We start from the raw sequence: 18,512 nt of genomic DNA, 5'->3' as shown, positions 1-18,512 counted from the left end.
TATTTTGTTTAGAAAAGGGTCTCCCTGAATTGCTCAGCTTTGCTAAGTTACTGAGGCTGGCTTTGAACTCACAATCCCCCTGCCCCAGCCTCCAGAGCCACTGGGGTTACAGGTGTGCACCCCAGGCCTGATGAGGGACTTGGTTTGGGATTACCCCATCGTCTGCCTCCTTACCCAGGGTGGACTCCGTGTCTGATGCGGTCTGGGGAGCAGACTGTTCTGCTGGGGAGGACTTTCTCCAGGGGGGCTTTACCCCAGACTGAGGTCAGCCAGAGCTGGAGCATTGGGTACCTGCTCTGGGGTAAGGATGCATCTAGCCCCCAGGGTGGAGGTGTCGGCCTGCCTTATGTGCTTTTTGCCTGTGGGGAAACTTCAGACCTCAGGACCTAGCCAGCCTCTCAGCCTACTGGGTACCTAGGCCTGGCTCAGACTGTCCCTTCTCCCACCTACCAAAGATCATCAGGGACCGCTCTAGATCCACCCCAGCTCCGTCACCTCATATCATCCTCTTTCCCCAGGTGCCCAGTGCCTGCCTTGTCCCCTGAGTATGGGGTGTCATGTGCTCAGGGAAGGGTCAGACCCTCCCTGTCTGGAACACTGAATGATCACAGGGACAGGGATTCACTTAGCACAGTCCAACAGTCCCCACCAAGTATGTCCCAGAAGCACTGGGGACCCTGGGATTTGGAAACCTGGCAGAAAGAATGCTCAACCTAGCCCAGGCACCTCTGCCTGACCTCAAGCCAGTTCCTTTCTCTCTTTCTTCCAAGAGGAAGGATACATAAAATGGTGACAACATCTTATTGCAAATACTAAACCAAAGGGCTTGGATAAAGGGCACAGAGTAACTCAACAAATGTCACCCTGCATGTGAGCAAATGTCACCCGGCGTGTGAGAGGGCTCTAGAGGCCAACATGGTGGAAAGAGTGGGGACTTCGGGTGGATCAGGTTCTAGCTCCAGCAACCTGGTGAGGTGACCCTGGCAAACCTGCTTCCCTCTAAGCGGCAGCAAGGCCACCTAGAGCACTCCCAGCTAGGACACAGGGCTCACACGGATGACTCAGGGGGTGTGAGGCAGTTCACCAGAGGGGGCTCAGCTCCTGCAGAGCTCCTTTCTGCTCCACCCACTGCCATGAGGGCAGCAGCTGCAGAGCAGCTGGCAACGAACTAACTCTGAGGACACCCTCCGCCGGCCTGTGCTCTCCTGCCCGCCCTGCCCAGCACTCGGGACCACTTGGGTGTTTTCTGACTCACTCCAGTGTCGGGAGCCGACTTCATCTGGCTGGTTTTTCAGTCAGATTTGAAGTTATTGGAAATAACCTGGCTGGGATATTTCGGGCAAGGCTGGCCAGCTGGCTGGTGAGTTAATGACTGACTTATCAGGCCCTCTGTCACCGTCTGCACGGTGTGGCTGGAAGGGGTGGGACAATGACAGGTGTTGCCTTGGCTCTCCTGCCACCTGGGGCTCCAGGTGGAAGATGCAGCAGGAGGTCTGCCCTGGTGTCCCTGCTGGGCCTGGCTTGTCAGGGCCCAGGACTGTGAGGGGTCAGTCACTCACTCCCGGTGTCAGGCTGTCCTGGGAACGTGCCCAGTCTCCTGGGGCAGTCTCGAGGTCCTAGCACGAGCGACTCTGCAGGTACAAGGTGGTGTCACTGGTCTCAGGCCTGTCTGCGCAGCCTACAGGAGGGCTCGTGCCTTCCTAAGGGCCCCCTAACTGAACCCCCCTGCACCTGAAGTTCAGTGGCCTTTGTGCTTCAACTCTGTGGAATGGTCAGCCTGGGGGGAGGAGGCCTAGAGAAGCTGGGACCAAGAAAGGGCCTCGCTGATCGAGGTCCACTCCCTCTTGCCCTGCCCACCCTAAGCCAAGGGGACCCCTGGAAAAGGCAAGCTCACTGCAGAGTGTCACCTGAATGCAGAAGGGAGAAAGGCCACTCCCACCACAACTTGACCCCCGGCTTTGCACTGTGCTTGCAGCAGCCTGAGATCCATGGAAACCTAGTGTTTCCCCTCCCTCCCCCCCCAGCCTCCCCTCCTGGGGACCACAGCACCCCGACTCCCTGGCCTTGCCAACATGGGCTTTGGCTTCTCCTCCCACAGCTTGCTGGGGGCAACCCTGGGCTTGGCCAGTACCTCACACCCCCTTTCCTCCAGGGTCTGAGGAGCAGCTGAGTCCTAGAGTTCAATTCAGACCTGAAGCACACCAAGCTGGGGCCTCTGAAAGTCGTCAGGGCTTCTAATCTGGCAAGAGGGCAAGTGGGCAGGCCAGACGAGTTGTGGCCTGATACCTGAAGTTGTGGCCAAATGCCTCCTTGGAGGGGGCAGGCCAAGGGGTCTTTGGTTTCTTACAGCAGATCCCTGCCTCGAGGGGCCCTGCCTGCGCCTGTCCACAGTGGGGTGGGGCCTGGAGGATGAAGGCCTCTGGGGTTGGCCGAGCCTCGGCTATAGCCTACAGCACTGGTGTGCCGGGACCCCGCAGCAAGTCACACACACTGAGCAAAGAATGCAAATTTATTCTCTTATAGTTCTGGAGGCTGGAATCTAAAATCAGTCTCACTGAATTAAAGTCCAGGTGTCAGCAGCGCCATCCTTCTGGAAGTCTGGGGGAAGAGTCCATGGCTTCTGGAGGTGGCCTGCATTCCTTGGCTTGTGACTCCTTCTCGATTCCTTCCCTCTTCAACGTCCTGCTTCCGTCAGCACACCCGCTTGCTCTCACCTTCTGCTTCCCTCTTACAAGGATCTCTGTGATGGTACCCGGCCCACCTGGGTGGTCTGGGATCACTGCTCTTGGTAAAGACCCTGGACTCCATTGCACCCACGAAACCTGTCCGCAGGCTCCTGACCTGAGGCCTGGGCCCCTTGGGCTACCATCAGCTTAGGACAATCAGGCTGCAGAGCCGTCTTACCTTCCTGGTGTTTCAGTGACCGAGAGGGCAAGGAGTGGAGATTTTTTGCTCTGGGTTCAGCAGGGTCCTTCCTAACCTTGTTGGATGTCACCAACCCTCTGTTCCAACCAGAAAACTCCCTGCACTGTCTCCTTGTAAGTCAGGATGAGCCTAAACCTAAGCACCAGAAAAAGGTACAGGGACAGACAAGGGCCCCCATGGAGCCTGCTGGCTGGGGGTGCCTGAGGGTGCCTGCCCCAAGTCAGCTGATGGCAACAAGCCCGAGGCTGGGAAGGTGCATAGAGAAGGCTCGGCCTCGGGGCCGCACAGGGCCCCGGGAGGCCCTGGGATGCGTGAGGCCCACCAGGACAGCATGAAGGGCCAGTGTGTGCGTGTGGCTGCAGAGCTGGCCAGTGCCGTGGGAGCTGGAGCAGCAGCTAGGGGCTGTGGTCCCGGCCCGCAGAGATGGGACAGAGACTGTGGTTGGGAGCAGTTCTGAGGTCGTGGGGAGAACATCTCTGCCCCTGGCCTCTGAGGGCGAGGGCAAGGTCCTCACCAGAGAAGTGTAGCTCAAAGTCCCAGAAACCGGGCTTTTCTTTGTAATGAGAAATCAGAGGGGCGGGGGACAGTGGCAGAGCAGGAAGCGGGGGCCTCCCTCGCTACCTCCTCTCCATGTTCTGCATCTGCAAACTGAGGGAGGTGAAGCTGGCCAGGAGGTCGGTCACTTCATCCACCTGTAGGAGGAGACCCAGGCTCTGGTCCAGGCGCCAGGCTCCCTGGCCTCCCCGTACCAAGGCTCCGCCCCGGGCACTGCCTTTCCTCCCAGGGCACCTGGAGGCTTCTCTTGACTATGGAACAATTTACCAAGGGCTTGATCCTTGACACTAGGTGGCCTCAGGCTGCCACCAAGAGCACAGCTGGGGAATACATCCCAGCCATTGCACCTTCAAAGGAAGGGGACGAGGCTGGGAGGGGCATGGCAGGCTGTGACCACAGGCACAGCCTCTCTGATACGAGGGTCTGGCGGCCTTGGAGCAGGGCTGGACTGGCGTCAAGGCTGCCACACCAGGCTGGACCCCTAAGGTGCTCACCTGCTCTTTGGTGCTCGTCATCTGGAGGCGGGTGCAGAGGTCGTCCAGCCGCTCCCGCTGTTCGTGCCGCCCCAGGCGCTCCAGGTACTCCCTCAGCATGTGGATGATCTGGAAGAGGGGGGCTGGCTGAGCCACCTGGGGCTAACTCGAGATGATCCAGGGGCCCGGAGGCCAGAGGCAGGGTGTCTGTGGTGAGCAAGGCCTTGCCCAGGGCTTGCACAGGGCCTTGGACTCGGCACAGGAGGCCAGGCTCACCTGCTTCACCTCCAGCCGCACGGCCTCCAGGCACTGGGAATGGCCCTCCTGCAGGATGTTCAGCTTCGACTTGGCCAGGTGCAGGGGCGTGCGGCCAGCCCGGTCCAGGGCATCCACACGGGCTCCTGGGGGGAGAGGCAGAGGTGAGCACACTGGGGGTGGGGGTGAGGGAGGAGGGGCAGGAGGGGGGACCACATACCTCCTCGTAGCAGTGTGGTGATGACAGGGACATGGTTGGTACAGGCCGCTGAGGAGGAACAGAGACGTCAGAGCGGGAGCACTGGGTGCAGGGGTCAGGGCTGTGGCTCCAAGTGAGCCTGTGCCAAGCTGTAGCTCCCACGGGGTGTCCCCAGGGCAGCCGATGGGCAGCACTCGGCAACACAGCCCACCTCCCTCCCTGTGCGGCTGGGGAAACTGAGGCCTCACAAGCCACCTGTCAGCAGCAAGGCCAGAGCGAGGCCAAGGCCTCCCGACACTCCCACGGGTGCTGTTGGCAGGTCAAGGCTGCTACTTGGGCTCTGCCAAGGGCACCGCCAACTGCAGAGGGACTGGATGGTCTACAGAAGACAGGCTGCTGGGAAGTGGGGCCTGGACGCTCAGGTTGTCCCCTGATGCTGGGAGCCAGCAGGACCCCAGACCCTCCATCTCGGGAGCCTGTCGGTGCTACACAGGGTTTTATTGTTCTTCTTCTTGGTTACACGTGACAGTAGGATGTATCTTAATACAGGTGTCTTGAAGACACTTGAGGACTTACCCAGGTGCAGCGGTGTGTTTCCCAGCCCGTCTCGCTGGTTGGGGTCGGCCCCGTGGTCCAGGAGCAGCTGCACTAGAAACAGGAAAACCCAGGGAGCTGTCAGTGGCTTCCCCGCCCTGGACCAGTCCCCTCGGCTGGCTGAGGCTCGCTCCGTGTGGGATGCTGAATTTGCAAACCCGGGTCCCTATGTTGTTTCATTCATTCGTTTCATCACCACTCAGTGGGGTTCACGTGCAGGACCCTCAGATCCGGGAACTCAAGATCCCAGGAGGGCTCCTTAGCACACACAGGTGCAAGGGGGCTATTTTTAGGGGTCAGGAAGTTACTAGAGAGGGCTGCCCACGTCATTTTCTTCTCCTCCCTTAACCAAGTGCCACAGTGAGAAACAGGCCAACTGAGGATGCTGAGCTCAGTGAATGACATCCCTTCCTGACAGTCTCGGGTCACCGCAGGGGTGCCTGTGGTATTGCCAGGGTTTGCCAGTTACCCTACTGGATACCCAGGAAGGTCAACTGGGTCCAGGACATTGTGTGGGAGCACTGGACTGAGCCTCACACCATACACAAAAACTAATTCCAGAGGTACCACAGACCTAACTGTGAGAGGTGGAATAGCCCGGCTTCTAGAAGAAAACCAGAGAATATCTTCATGACCCTGGGATAGGCTAAAATTTTGTAAAAATCACAAAAATACTAAACATAAAAAAAAAAAAAACTGATCAACTAGATTCATTAAAATTAAGAACTTGTGCTCATTAAAAGAGACCACTCATGGCTGGGGATATAGCTCTGTAGGTAGTGGTATGTGCTATGTGCATGCTTGTGTTCCTAGAAACTTGGGAGGCTGAGGCAGGAGGATCACAAGTTCAAGGCTAGCCTCTCCAACTCTGGGAGACCCTGTCTCAAAATAAACAGTAAAAAGTGCTAGGGATGTAACTTAGTGATAAAGCACCTGGGTTCAATCCTAATATCTACCCATCCCCCCAAAAAAGATACCACCCTTAGAAGGGAAAGATAAACTCAGAGAGAAGGGCACTAATAGTGGATACATACCTAGAATATAGAAAGAATGCCTAAAATTTTTAAAATAAAATTATATCATTTTTTAAATGCTGAGAATAAAATTTCATATAAAAATGTCTAAACTTGTTTAGAAAATAGACAAAAATACTTGAACAGATGCTTCACATGAGGGGACCTACAAATGGCCAGTAAATACATAAAGAGGTGCTTGACATCACTGGTCAGCAGGGAAATGCAAATTAAACCACTGTGAGCTGTTAAAATATAAAAAGAACTGGCAGTAAGCATGGGGAGGGAGGGGGACAATGTGGGACACTGCTGGCAGGAGGGGGAGGGGGGCTGGGACGTCCACTTTAGGGAAAAGTTTGGTAGTCCACCCTGGTGCTTCCACTCCCTCTCCAGGGCTTGCACCCCGCAGAGTCAAGCGCTCACAGCCACCGAATGCAAGTCCGAGAATGCAGCTTTATTCTCAATAGCCCAGACCTGGCACCATGCACACGTCCATCAACAGAACGGGTGAACTGGGGAAGAGCACACAGCCAGGTGGTAACCAGAACAAGAAAGGACAACATTTGTGCCTGGATCAACCCCCATGTAACTCTGATTGAGGGTGTGTCCAGAGGAGGGCCCGCTGTGTGCTTCTGTTCATGTGAAATTCAAAAGCAGCCCAGCCCAGTTGGCAGGGAACAGGGTCTAGACAGGGTGAGAGCCTGGTGGGATCTAGACAGGGTGTGGGGCTGCCGGGAGCTGAGACAGCTGATGACTGGACGGGGGTGCACAGGCGCGGTTCATCGTTTGAAGCTGCGCCACATTTAAAACCACAAACAGCCGTCCTGCTGCCTCCCAGGAAAGCTGCCAGTTGTCTAGGGCTCTGTCCCCGCCAGCGGACTCCTCCCTCAGAGTCACTCATGGTCCTTCCCCATCTGGCAGTGCTGGTTCCACAGGTGAAGGGGCAGGGGACTGTGGTGCCAGGTTCCTTCCTGTTGGGTTCCCCCTGTGGCCCCGCTGTGCAGGCGGCAGCTCCCCGCACCGCCCAGTCCCAGGCCCTCCCAGGACTCACCAATCTGGTCATTGCCGTTACAGGAGGCAAAGTGGAGAGCCGTGCGGCCCTTGTCGTCAGCTGCACAGGGATCCGTGCCATCTTCCAGCAGCTGCTGCACTGACACCACCAGGGTGGGGAGGAAGGGGACAGCAGCAGTGTTAGCTGAGCTTCAGTCCCCAGGGGGGGGACAGCAGCACTGGGGTCCCTCCAGACAGTGCTTAGGGCCTTGCTAAAATATCTGAGGCTGGCCCTGAACTTGCAGCCCTCTTGCCTCAGCCTCCTAAGTACTGGGATTACAGGTGTGTGCGACTATACCTGGTGAGATATTTGCATTTTGATAAAACAAATGGTTACATAGACTATGTTTATAATACACAAAATATTATGTGGGCTACAAAAAAGTGTACATAGCCGTTTTAAACCTGTAAAGAAAAAAATTTTTTTTTTTTTTTTTTAGTTTTAGGTGGACACAATATCTTTATTTTATTTTTATGTGGTGCTGAGGATCGAACCCAGTGCCTTGCGCATGCCAGGCGGGCGTGCTACCACTTGAGCCACATCCCCAGCCCCCAAAAAGAAAATTTCTATGCACAGGAAAAGGGACTGGATAGATACCAACAAAATATTTTTATTTATTATTTATTTTTTTACTTGTAGTTGGACCCAATACCTGTATTTTATTATTTATTTTTATGTTGTGCTGAGGATTGAACCCAGTGCCTCACATGTGCTAGGCAAGCGCTCTACCTGAGCCACAATCCTGGCCACCATCAAAAATGAACAGGGTGTGTGTGTGTGTGTGTGTATGTATGTGTGCATGCACGCGCACTGCTGGGATTGTGGCTCTGCAGTAGAGCACTCACCTCGCACATGTGAGACCCTGGGTTTGATCCTCAGCACCACATAAAAATAAATAAGCAAATTAAAGATATTTTTTAAAAAATGAACAGCAGGGCTGGGGCTGTAGCTTAGTGTAAAGCATCTGCCTTGCCTGTGTGTGAGGCACTGGGTTTGATCCTCAGCACCACATAAAAATAAATATATTGTGTGTCCATCTACAATTAACAAAATATATAAAAAAAGAAAAATTATAAAAAAAGTGAACAGCAATCAGATCCATTGCTAACAGTATGGATTTTTTTTTTGTATGTTTTTATAACTTCCAAAACATTTTAAGTGCAGCTGTTATTTTCATCCTCAACATACTTTAAGTGATTAGGAACTCATAGAAAATCATTTATGACTTGACAATAACCACAGGATATAAACTGTATGTTCATTATAATTGTTAAATTTTATAAAACCCAACATGTTCAGAACGAACAGAAAATGCTCACCATGAATGCCACGAAAATGACGGTGAAGCCAGGCGCGGTGGTGCAAACGGTAATCCCAGCCCGGAGGCTGAGGCAGGAGGATCACAAGTTCAAATCCAGTCTCAGCATTCAGCAAGGCCCTAAGCAACTTAGCAAGACCCTGTCTCTAAATACGATATTAAAAAAAAAAAAAAGGGCTGGGATTGTAGCTCAGTGGTGGAGCGTTTGCTTAGCACGTGTGAGGCGCTGGGTTGAATCCTCAGCACCACATAAAAATAAATAAATAAAATAAAGGTATTGTGGTATTATGTCTGTCTACAACTAAAAAGAAGGGTAGGGGCTGAGGATGTGGCTCAGTGGTTGAGTGCCCCTGGGTTTAATCCCTGGTACAAAAAAAAAAAAGTAATGGTGAAAAACACCATTGAGTCCTTCAGGTAAATCTAACAGGCTCTGAATGGAAAATTACAGAATTTCTATCAAAGTACTAAAACCACCTGATTTAAGATGGACTGAACTTTCTGTGGGAGGTGTTATTAAACATTCTCTGGTCATACACTGGAGATATTAAAAAACACAATGGTTACCGTTTTTCATTGAGGAACTATCTTAGGTTGCTGCTTGAATATAACAAAATATTAAAGTTCATGGAAAAAAAGACCAAAGTGAAGAGAGTTGAAACCCCTCCAGTTGCTAGACCTGCTGACCACGGCCGTTCCAGAAGCAGGGGGAGTGTCTGAAGCCCGTAGGGCAACACCTGCCCTCACACCTGCTGCGAGTGGGCGCCTGTGACCCACAGTTCGTCATCGGTGCTCACAGTTGAGCTGCTGACCACAGCATCCTACCACCAAAGCAGAATGATGTGCAGAATAATGGTCCCCCAAGATGCCCCATTCTAATCCCTAGAATTTGTAGATGTTAGGTGTCCAAAAGGACTTTGCATATTTGACCAAGGCTGAGGACCTTGAGATGCAGGGATTATCTTGGATTATCCAGGTCTAATCTAATCACCTGTGAGTCCTTAAAATCAGAATCTTTCCCTGCTTCAAGCATCAGAGAACCTGCAGGGTTAGAAGGACTCTTCCTAGCTGGAGTTGGAGACAGTAGAAGAGTCTTCAAAGCAAGGACCGTAGGGGCCCCCAGGAGCTGGAAAAGGCAGGGAAACACATTCTATCCAGAACCTCTGGAAAGAGATGCAGCCCAGCTGGCACCAGATTTTAGCCTGGTCAGTGAGACCCGGGTTGGACTGCTGACCTACGGAGTTACATGAAAATACATTCATGTGGCTTAAGCCACTAAATTTGGGTACTCTGTTAAAGCAGATAGAAAACTAATGCACCACTTTCCCCTGACTTACAGGGAGAATTAAGCCAGTGCACACAGTTAACAACTTCTGTCCTAGAAGCTGTCTAGATGCCTTCCACGCTGCTGCTGCTGCCGCCACCGCCTAGTGAACACAGGAGAGCAGTCTCCTGAGTCCTGTGAGGGCCCTGCCCATGCCTTGTCAACCACACAAGTTGATCTGAGGACCACAGTCTCATGGAGCAGCTGGAAGTGGCAGATGGCACCTGGCAGGTAAGTTCGCTCCTATTAGCCTGAAGTTCAAAACAGTACCTGCTCTGGCTGAGAGTTGTGCTGGGGTGCAAAAGCAGACGTGGTCCCCAGCAACAGAGCACCCACAGGGTGATAAGATGCCATGATCAGGCGGTTCCAGGTGACAAGGGGCAAAGGGAGTGAGTACTTAAGCTGTCTTACTTTCTTCAAAATGACTACAAAGCCAGAGAACGAATAACAGGCCAACTGGCGGCGTCTTCCCAGGTTTTGATTCCTGGCCCTTCCCCTCCCCAGCAGCCCACAGGTCCCAGGAGCTGGACCCACAGTACACACTCACCTGTTTCCACATCGTTGGCATTGGCAGAGTCCCTCAGTCTCTTCAAAGCTGTGACGAGAATAAGAAATGCCCATTAAAAAAATAGTCATGACTTACAAGGAGGGCTTACTAGTTTTCCTCCTTAATTCACCCTTTAACCACCACAGTATCTAAAGGAAACAGCAGGGCGCAGTGGCACATGCCTGTAATTCCAGAAGCTCAGGAGGCTAAGGCAGGAGGATCTGGAGTTCAAAGCCAGCCTCAGCAATTTAGTGAAACCCTAAGTAACTCAGAAAAACCCTGTCTCTAAATAAAATATAAAAAAGGCTGGGGGTGTGGCCCAGTGGTTAAGGGCCCCGAGTTCAATCCCTAGTAACAAAAAGAAAAAAAAAAAAGGGAAGTAAAGGTGCCAGGGTACACAACACCACACGGGAACAAGGAGAAACTTGAACCGCACCTCAGCCACAGCAAAGGCCACTTTGTGTAGCAATTCTGACTTTTGGGTTTGACCTTGAGTGAGCTGGTTAACACCCCATGGCCTTTCCTCATTCTATCATCTGCAAAACAAGGGTGAGTTGCCCTGCCAGCTCAAAATGGCTGCAAATGCAAAATGAGGTGATTTACGTGGAAGTTCTTGGGAACTGACTACACCAATCATCTTCTATTCCTCTCCCCAAACAGGTCATTCCCAATGACTTACTTAAATTTATTAATTCCCAAAAGGAAACACACTCCCCTTTAATGATACTACTTCTATATTATAGCTAATAGAAATCAATGCCTTCATCATCAGAGAAATGATTGAAAAATTGCAACTCAGATATAACAAATCCTTACATCCATGTAGTACCTCATAATATATATAGCTCCTTTTTTTTTTTTTTTTTTTTTGGTACCAGGGATGGAACCTAGAAGCACTTAACCACTGGGCCACATTCCCAGCCCCCTTTTATTTTTTATTTTTATTTTATTTTAAAAATATTTATTTTTTAGTTGTAGTTGGACACAATAATCTTCATTTTATTTTATGTGGTGCTGAGGATCAAACCCAGGGCCTTGCATGTGCTAGGCGAGCGCTCTACCACTGAGCCACAACCCCAGCCCCTATTTTTTATTTTAAGACAGGGTCTCACTGGGTTGGTTAGGGCCTGGCTAAGTTGTTAAGGCTGGCCTCGAACTTGCAATTCTCTTGCCTCAGCTTCCATGTCACTGGGATTACAGGTGTGCACCACCATGTCCCACACTTCTGTAATTTTCACAACACCAACAAATGGGTTAATCATAGCTTGTTTGAGGAGATCCTAAATATCGATATTATTACTCTCTCAGGGCCTGGTTTCAGTGTCATTCATAAAAGGTAGAAGACAATATGATAGACATCTGAGAGTGGGAGTTTTGAGTGTGATTGACCTGGGTTCTAATATCAGCACAGGCACTTTCTACATGACCTGGAGGAAGACAAATTTCTCTGATCCTCATCACTAAAATGGTCACAATTTCTGTTTCTCAAAGAGTTCTAGTGAGGATTACAAAGAATCAGTCAAGAGGGTCTATCTTGATCTAATACATCTCCTTATGAAGATAAGAAAGTCAAATGGTCAGAGGGTCACTATACATGGGTCAAAAATGTAGGATTTAGGGCTGGGGATATAGCTCAGTTGGTAGAGTGCTTGCCTCACATGCACAAGGCCCTGGGTTCAATCCCCAGCACCAAACACACACAAAATATGGGATTTAGGAGCCGGGATGTACTCAGTGATAGACAGCCTGCTTCAAGGCCCTGGATTCCACCTCCCAGTGCTACAAAAAATAAATAAATGACCATGTGTGACCCCAAGTGTTTAGTTCACAACAAAGCCAGGATAAGAGCTATCATTCGGTACCTTACTTGGCTCTTGCAACATTCCTGTAAAGCAGGTATTATACCCATTTTACACAGGGAAAACCAAGGCTGGAAAGACCTGTAGTTTGCCCAAAAGACTGAGTGTGGTAGAGGAGTCCAATCCAGGTCGGTGCACTTAAGCAAGCAGGTACAACCTAGCTGTAGGCTCTAGCCTCCCCTCTCTCTGATGATGAAAGTATTCTCAGAATCCCGTATTATTATCTACTAATAAAACCCGCAGTCGTGGAAAATCTCTTCTCAGGAATTATCAAGTGTGGGGAGTCTGGAGAGACCGGCTCCGAGCAGGAAGACTTTTTTAGAAAAAGTCCTTAGCAGCTATAATAATTATTATCAGAGGAGACCGAAGGGTCACCCTGGGCTCTAAGCCAGCCGTCGGAGGACTCCAAGCTGCGGGGAAGGGGGAGTCGGAGGTCGGTTCCAAGGGGCTAGTAACTCGCGCCAGGTCCCCCGCGACGAGCGGCTGGGCAGAGCCGGCCGCTCGCGCCGCTCACCGTGCACCTCCTTGCCGGTGGGCCCGAGCCGGCGGTGGGGCCTGGCGGCGCGCCTGAGCCGCCCGGCGGGGATCTTACAGCGCAGCTCATCGCGCGGCTCCGCGTCCTGCTGCCACAGGACGTGGAGGTAGCGCAGCGGGGACTGGGCCCCGTCGGACGCCCGGCCCGGGAGGCCTGGGAGGCCCGCGCCGCCGCCCAGTGCAGACCCGAAGTCGGCGAAGGAGAAGAGGCCCTCGGCTTCCGTCAGCGGCTCCGGCGCCACCGCGCACTCGCCATCCGAGCTCGAGCGGCCCGAGCGCGGACCGTCGTCCGCGCCCCCGGCGGTGGCTGCCATGGTAACGGCTCCGCACGGGCCAGGCCGCGGGAGCCTCGTTCCCGACCGACCAACGGACCCAGTTCCCTCCGCCCTAAGTCTCGCTGTCAGCGAGCGAGCGGGCGGGCCGGGCCTGCAACCACGGCAACCGGGCGAGGGGAGGGCTCACAAGCTGGAGCTCTTGGACCAATGAGGATCCTTCCAACCTGCACCTCCCAGCCAATCGGGCAGAGAGGGCATAGTACGAGCAAGATAATTGGACGGGATTTCCAGCAATATGACTGGCGGATATAAGAACCAATCATAAATTTGAAAGCCTAGGGCCCCCCACCGTCTGTACCTACCGGAGCCAATAAAATGGCGAGGTTTTTAAGACCCTTTTTTTTTTTTTTCCCCATTTCCCCTGTCGTATCACGGAAAAGAAACCGGCAGATGTCGTAGCCAATCACGGAAAGGTGATCTGCAGCCAATCACGAAGGAAAGTCAAGAAGCCGGACTACGTGTAGCTGTAGGCGTGTTTAAATGAGAGGAAAAAAAGAACTTCCCAGAAAATATAAGTAGAAAAAGGAAAACATTCAAGTTTGCCATGCGCTGTGGCACAAGCCCCAGCTGCCGGGAGACTGAGGCAGGAAGATCGCCAAGTTCGAGGCCAACCTGGCAATTTAACGAAATCGTGTCTCAATAAGTGAAAAAAGTAAAAAATGTTTAAAATTTGGAGATATTAGCACGAACTACGGAGTAATAGCTTCTATTTCTATTAGATTTCCTTCCGCCGGGATTCCTTTGGTCACCCCAGGGTTGATCGCAGGGTTAGAATTACAATCCAGCAGCCTTACATCAGAGTAGCGCCTCCGTCCAAGAGAGTCACTGAGCAGGTGTTTTTGCACGCCAGGTCTTGGACACAGATCAGGCCGGTGCCCCCGTGATGCTCACAGTCCACAGGGAGAAGTCAGAGTCCCGGAAACAAGTTCAGCAAAGCAGTTAAGGATGCATTTAACAACATCTGGCATCTCCCGGGTGCACTTAAGATGTCTCACAACCTGTACTCCACAAACAGTTCTATAAGCAGGCAAACAATACCATTCCTGTTTAGTAGATGAGGAGCTGAGGCCCAGCTCTCAAGTGAGGAGGTCTGTGTAGAGGCAAAATTTCTTCCCAAATGTAAACCGTTTCATTCCACACAGTTAAAATGCAATCCTTCTTTGACGATTGGAGAATCATTTCCAGATTTTGTGGTGCCTACAGAACACCATTGTGAGAATTATCGTTATGCAGAGGTGGGAAAAAAATGCTGTGTTGGTTTGAACCTTCCCCTTCTGACTCATATTATTAAGACATATGCCAACTCCACTTGTAGCTAGAAGGAAACAGAGAAACAAACATTGTTGAAAATGTACCATCAATTAAGTACTTAACACCCATTATATCATTTAGTTCCCATCTCTAGGGATTTAACAGGTAGATTTTTTTTCTTTTGTTCATTCTGTGTTGGGGATTGAACCCTGGGCTTCGTGCATGCTAGGAAAACACTGAGCTCTATCAGGATAGAGTTAGAAAGTTGAAGAACTGAGAGCTGAACCTAGACCCGTCAAGACGCCATAGTCTTCTCTAGGATGCTACTTTTTTTTTGGGGGGGGGGCGGGGTAAGCATTGAACCTACCAGTGCTTAACCCCTGAGCAACATCCCCAGCCTTTTTAAAATATTTTTTATTTTGAGACAAGGTCTCACTAAGTTGCTCATGGCTTCACTAAACGCTGAAGCTGCTTTCAAACTTGTGATCCTCCTGCCTCAGCTTTCTAAATTGTTGGAATTACATGCGTGTGCCACCACACCTGGCTACACTACTTTCTTAAATGAAAAGCCTCCTGTGAACTTTTTTTTTTTCTTTAAAGAGAGAGCGAGAGAGGAGAGAGAGAATTTTAATATTTATTTTTTTTAGTTCTCAGCGGACACAACATCTTTGTTGGTATGTGGTGCTGAGGATTGAACCCGAGCCGCACGCATGCCAGGCGAGCGCGCTACCGCCTGAGCCACATCCCCAGCCCGCCTCCTGTGAACTTGACTTCTAGGCAGTCTAAGCAATATCCTGTCTCAAAATTTAAAAAAGGTTCGCAGTGTATCTCAGTGATAGAGCACTGGGTTGAAGCCTCAGTGTACCACCCCGCACAGAGATGCAGTCAGAAACAGTCTGCCATCACACAGCCCCTTCTCACACCTAGTGGGCTTCAGCTTCAACTTGGCTCTATGAGCCAGGTGTGGTGGTGTACGCCTGTAATCCCAACAACTTGGAAGGCTTGGGCAGGAGGACCACAATTTTGAGAACAGCCTTGGCAACTAGGCCCTAAACAACGGGCTGGTGAAGTGGCTCAGTGGTTAAGTGCCCCTGGGTTCAATGCCTGGCACCCCCGAAAAAAGGAGATTTTGCCCAATGATTCATATAGCAGATGATCCCTGAGAATGCTTCTGGTTCTGGTTTGTAACATAAAATTGCAATAAAGTTGGTGGGTGGGAGTTTGTGAGATGATGCTCAGAAAAGTGAAACAAACAAACAAATGGGCTGGGGATGTGGCTCAAGCGGTAGCACGCTCGCCTGGCATGCGTGCGGCCCGGGTTCGATCCTCAGCACCACATACAAAGATGTTGTGTCCGCCGAGAACTAAAAAAAATTAAATAAATAAATAAATATTAAAAATTCTCTCTCTCTCCTCTCTCACTCTCTCTTAAAAAAAAAAAGTTATTTCCTGACTTCATTGTGCAGTGGCGGGTACTGAGGCTGGAATCCAGTGTTCTTATCACTGAGCTACATTCCTACCTTATTTTGTTTTTTGGTACTGGGGATTGAACCTAGGGGCTCTTGACCACTCAACCACATCCCCAGCCCTTTTTTCTATTTATTTAGAGTCAGGGTCTTGCTGAGTTTCTCAGTGCCTCGAAGAAGTGCTGAGGCTGGCTTTGAACTCTTGATCCTTCTGCCTCCGCTTCCCAAACTCCTGGGACTACAGGTATGCACCACCATGCTCTGCCATTTATTTATTTGTTTATTTTGAGACAGGGTCTTGCTAAGTTGCTTATGGCCTTACTGAGTTGCTGAGACTAGCCATGATCCTCCTGCCTCAGCCTCCGGTATGGAAATCACAGTCATGTGCCACCATGCCCATTTACCCCTAGCCCTCTGATAAATTTTATTTTTATTTATTTTTAAAGTTTTTTTAAAATTTTATTTGTAGATGGACAGCATGCCTTTATTTTGTTTATTTTTATGTGATGCTAAGGATAGAAGCCAGTGCCTCACACATGCTAGGCAAGTGCTCTGCCACTGAGCTGCAGCCCTAGTCCTTAAATTTTATTTTGAGAAAGATCTTGCTTGGGTTGTTTGGAAGTCAGGTTTACAGCAGGCTTTTCATTTAAGAGAGCAGTATGTTGGAGACTTTGATCTCATGCATATAGGAAATGGAGCTTGAAATGAATCCAGGCAAACTGTGAAATATGCCTGACTTTCCCAAGTCAGACAATTTCCTGCCTCAAACCCCAGGCAAAAGAAGATCAAGAGAAACCGAGCAGCATTTCAGCTGCTAAATCCTCTATTCCAGGAGCTTTCGTCTGCTCAGTTTCCACCCTTTTGAAGTCCTGGTTTCCCATTAACACAGGAACCTTGCAAAATCCAACACCCTGTGATCAGACATTTCATGGTCTGTAATGGGGTTCCATCTGGTCTGCTTTTGTGTCAAAGTCACATTTCTAAGCCAAGCTGGCTTAATGTGCTGCCAATCAATGGACTAAATTGTTAGCATAATTGCAACCATCTTCCTTTCCTCCACCCCCACTTATGAATACTGTTCTTATTCTCAAGAAATAGAAACCAGCCTGAGATAAAACCTACTGGCCTGGAGACGGGCCGTGCAGTTCTCTCCCTGTTCTCTCATTGGGAGAGAGGAGACAACTTACCAGCCCCTGAGATGGGGACATACTGGTTTCCCTGTTCTCTCCTTGAGAAGATAAAGGGACATGTCTGTTTCCTTGTTCCCTCTTCTGAGAGATAGAAAACTGCCCATCTCAGTTCCTAAGAAACAAACTTGCCTTCCACAAGATCAGGGGATGCTTATTGTGCCACAGCCATGATTCTAGCCTGTAGAAGCTAACATTCATGGGGGAGTTGCTGTGGCTCTCTATCACTTGATGCTGCTGTTCCGCTTTGTGCAGAACAGACTTGTCAGGCTCCTGACAATAAACCCGCTTCTTATCTCAGGTGTTAGTGTGTGTGATCAGTCCTGTGCCACTTTTCTTTCATAAATGTCAACTCAAATTCAATTGTACAAATATGGGTTGAGAATTGGGAGCAGGAAGTGTGAGGAGCTGTTACAACAATAGAGGTGAGATGATGGGGCTCAGACAAGAATGACAGAGACAAGGTGGTAAGACTGAGAGTCTGCAACTATTTTGGAGGTGGAGCCAACAAGATTTGCAGATGCACTTGAGTGTGGGCTATGAAAAAGGAAGCAGGTGGAGGATGGCTGTGAAGGTTTTGGTCTGAGCAGCTGAAAAATTGAAGTTTTCATTACCTGGAAAACTGAGGGAAGAGCAGAAAATCAGAACCTCAGTTTGGCCATGTTAACTATTATTTTTTTTTCAGGGCTGGGGACAAATATGGTCATTTTTTAGATATTCTAATACTGTCCGTAAATCTGTGCGCTCAAGAACGGATGACACTGCCTAGAATGGGGAAGAAAGGTAATCCTGTTTCTCCTAAGATTACGGAGGAGAAGGGAGAAATTAGGGAAGGGGAAGAGAGAGGAAGAGAAACATGTCCATCTTAAAAATAAATTACCTTGACCGAGCAGCTAGGGCTACACTTAAAGCATAAAATGGACCACAGTTACATTTTCCTCTAGCATTTTAGCTTAAAAAATGAATTTGATAACTTAGAAAAACTTCTTCCACCATCACAACTCCTTTTTAGTAAATTCATGAACAAAGGATTGGGATGTAGTGCAGTAGTAGAGTGTGGTTTAGCATGTGCGAGGCCACAGGTACAATACCTAGTACCTCAAGGGCAAAAAACAAGTCCTGAGCTCTCCTGAGCCGCCAAGGTCTGAGGACTTGAACCATAGCTGGCCTCAATTTTGCCTGCCAACCTTAGTGTCTGAATTTGGTGCGTGGGGGGCTCTCAATGCCTTCTCACTACCTTCTCACTGCATAGGTCCGAGAATCAGCTTTTACACCTGCTAAATTTAGTCTTTTGAAGATATTTCTCCTGCAGGCAAACCGATTACACCTAAATCTAAGGTTAGGCCCCCTAGGGCTGCATTTCCCTTCACCCGAGAAGCCGCCGGAGGAAGCTGTCAGCCATTTTTTGTGTGGCATTCTTTGCGATTCCTTTTTGCCTGTTCTTTGCCGAACGATGTCATGCTCTTTTTTCGGAATTCGCACCAGTACTCTAGAGTTACATTCTTTTAAAAGCCTCTACTTGAAGAGTTAAAGAAAATTAGGTGACCTTTAAAAGTCTTTCACCTTCTTATCATGGCTGCATCCTGATGCTGCTGGCTCGGGAGCGCTTCCGATTTCCCAGCTACACGA

At 50.2% G+C, this 18,512-nt stretch overlaps 1 protein-coding gene across 3 annotated transcripts; it reads right to left on the bottom strand.

Annotated features, from left to right (window-relative positions):
- Positions 1-2,491: 2,491 nt before the first annotated feature.
- Positions 2,492-13,063, bottom strand: Ankrd54 (ankyrin repeat domain 54). 3 transcript variants are annotated; one of them, XM_026411505.2, is made up of 8 exons: positions 12,625-13,063; positions 10,252-10,299; positions 7,066-7,164; positions 4,984-5,055; positions 4,429-4,476; positions 4,230-4,354; positions 3,975-4,082; positions 2,492-3,617 (listed from the first exon to the last, which is right to left on the bottom strand). In XM_026411505.2, exons 1-8 carry the CDS (start codon positions 12,956-12,958, stop codon positions 3,543-3,545), a joined length of 909 nt encoding a protein of 302 aa, XP_026267290.1. In that variant the 5' UTR covers positions 12,959-13,063; the 3' UTR covers positions 2,492-3,542. The 3 variants fall into 3 exon arrangements, with proteins under 3 accessions (XP_026267290.1, XP_026267292.1, XP_026267291.1); XM_026411507.2 differs by having other exon boundaries at positions 7,066-7,159; positions 12,625-12,713; XM_026411506.2 differs by lacking the exon at positions 7,066-7,164.
- Between the last annotated feature and the right edge of the window lie 5,449 nt (positions 13,064-18,512).

The sequence above is a fragment of the Urocitellus parryii genome, chromosome 5 (genome assembly GCF_045843805.1).
Source record: "Urocitellus parryii isolate mUroPar1 chromosome 5, mUroPar1.hap1, whole genome shotgun sequence".
NCBI classification, from domain to species: Eukaryota; Metazoa; Chordata; class Mammalia; order Rodentia; family Sciuridae; genus Urocitellus; species Urocitellus parryii.
This window is presented reverse-complemented; position numbering and strand designations above follow the sequence as displayed.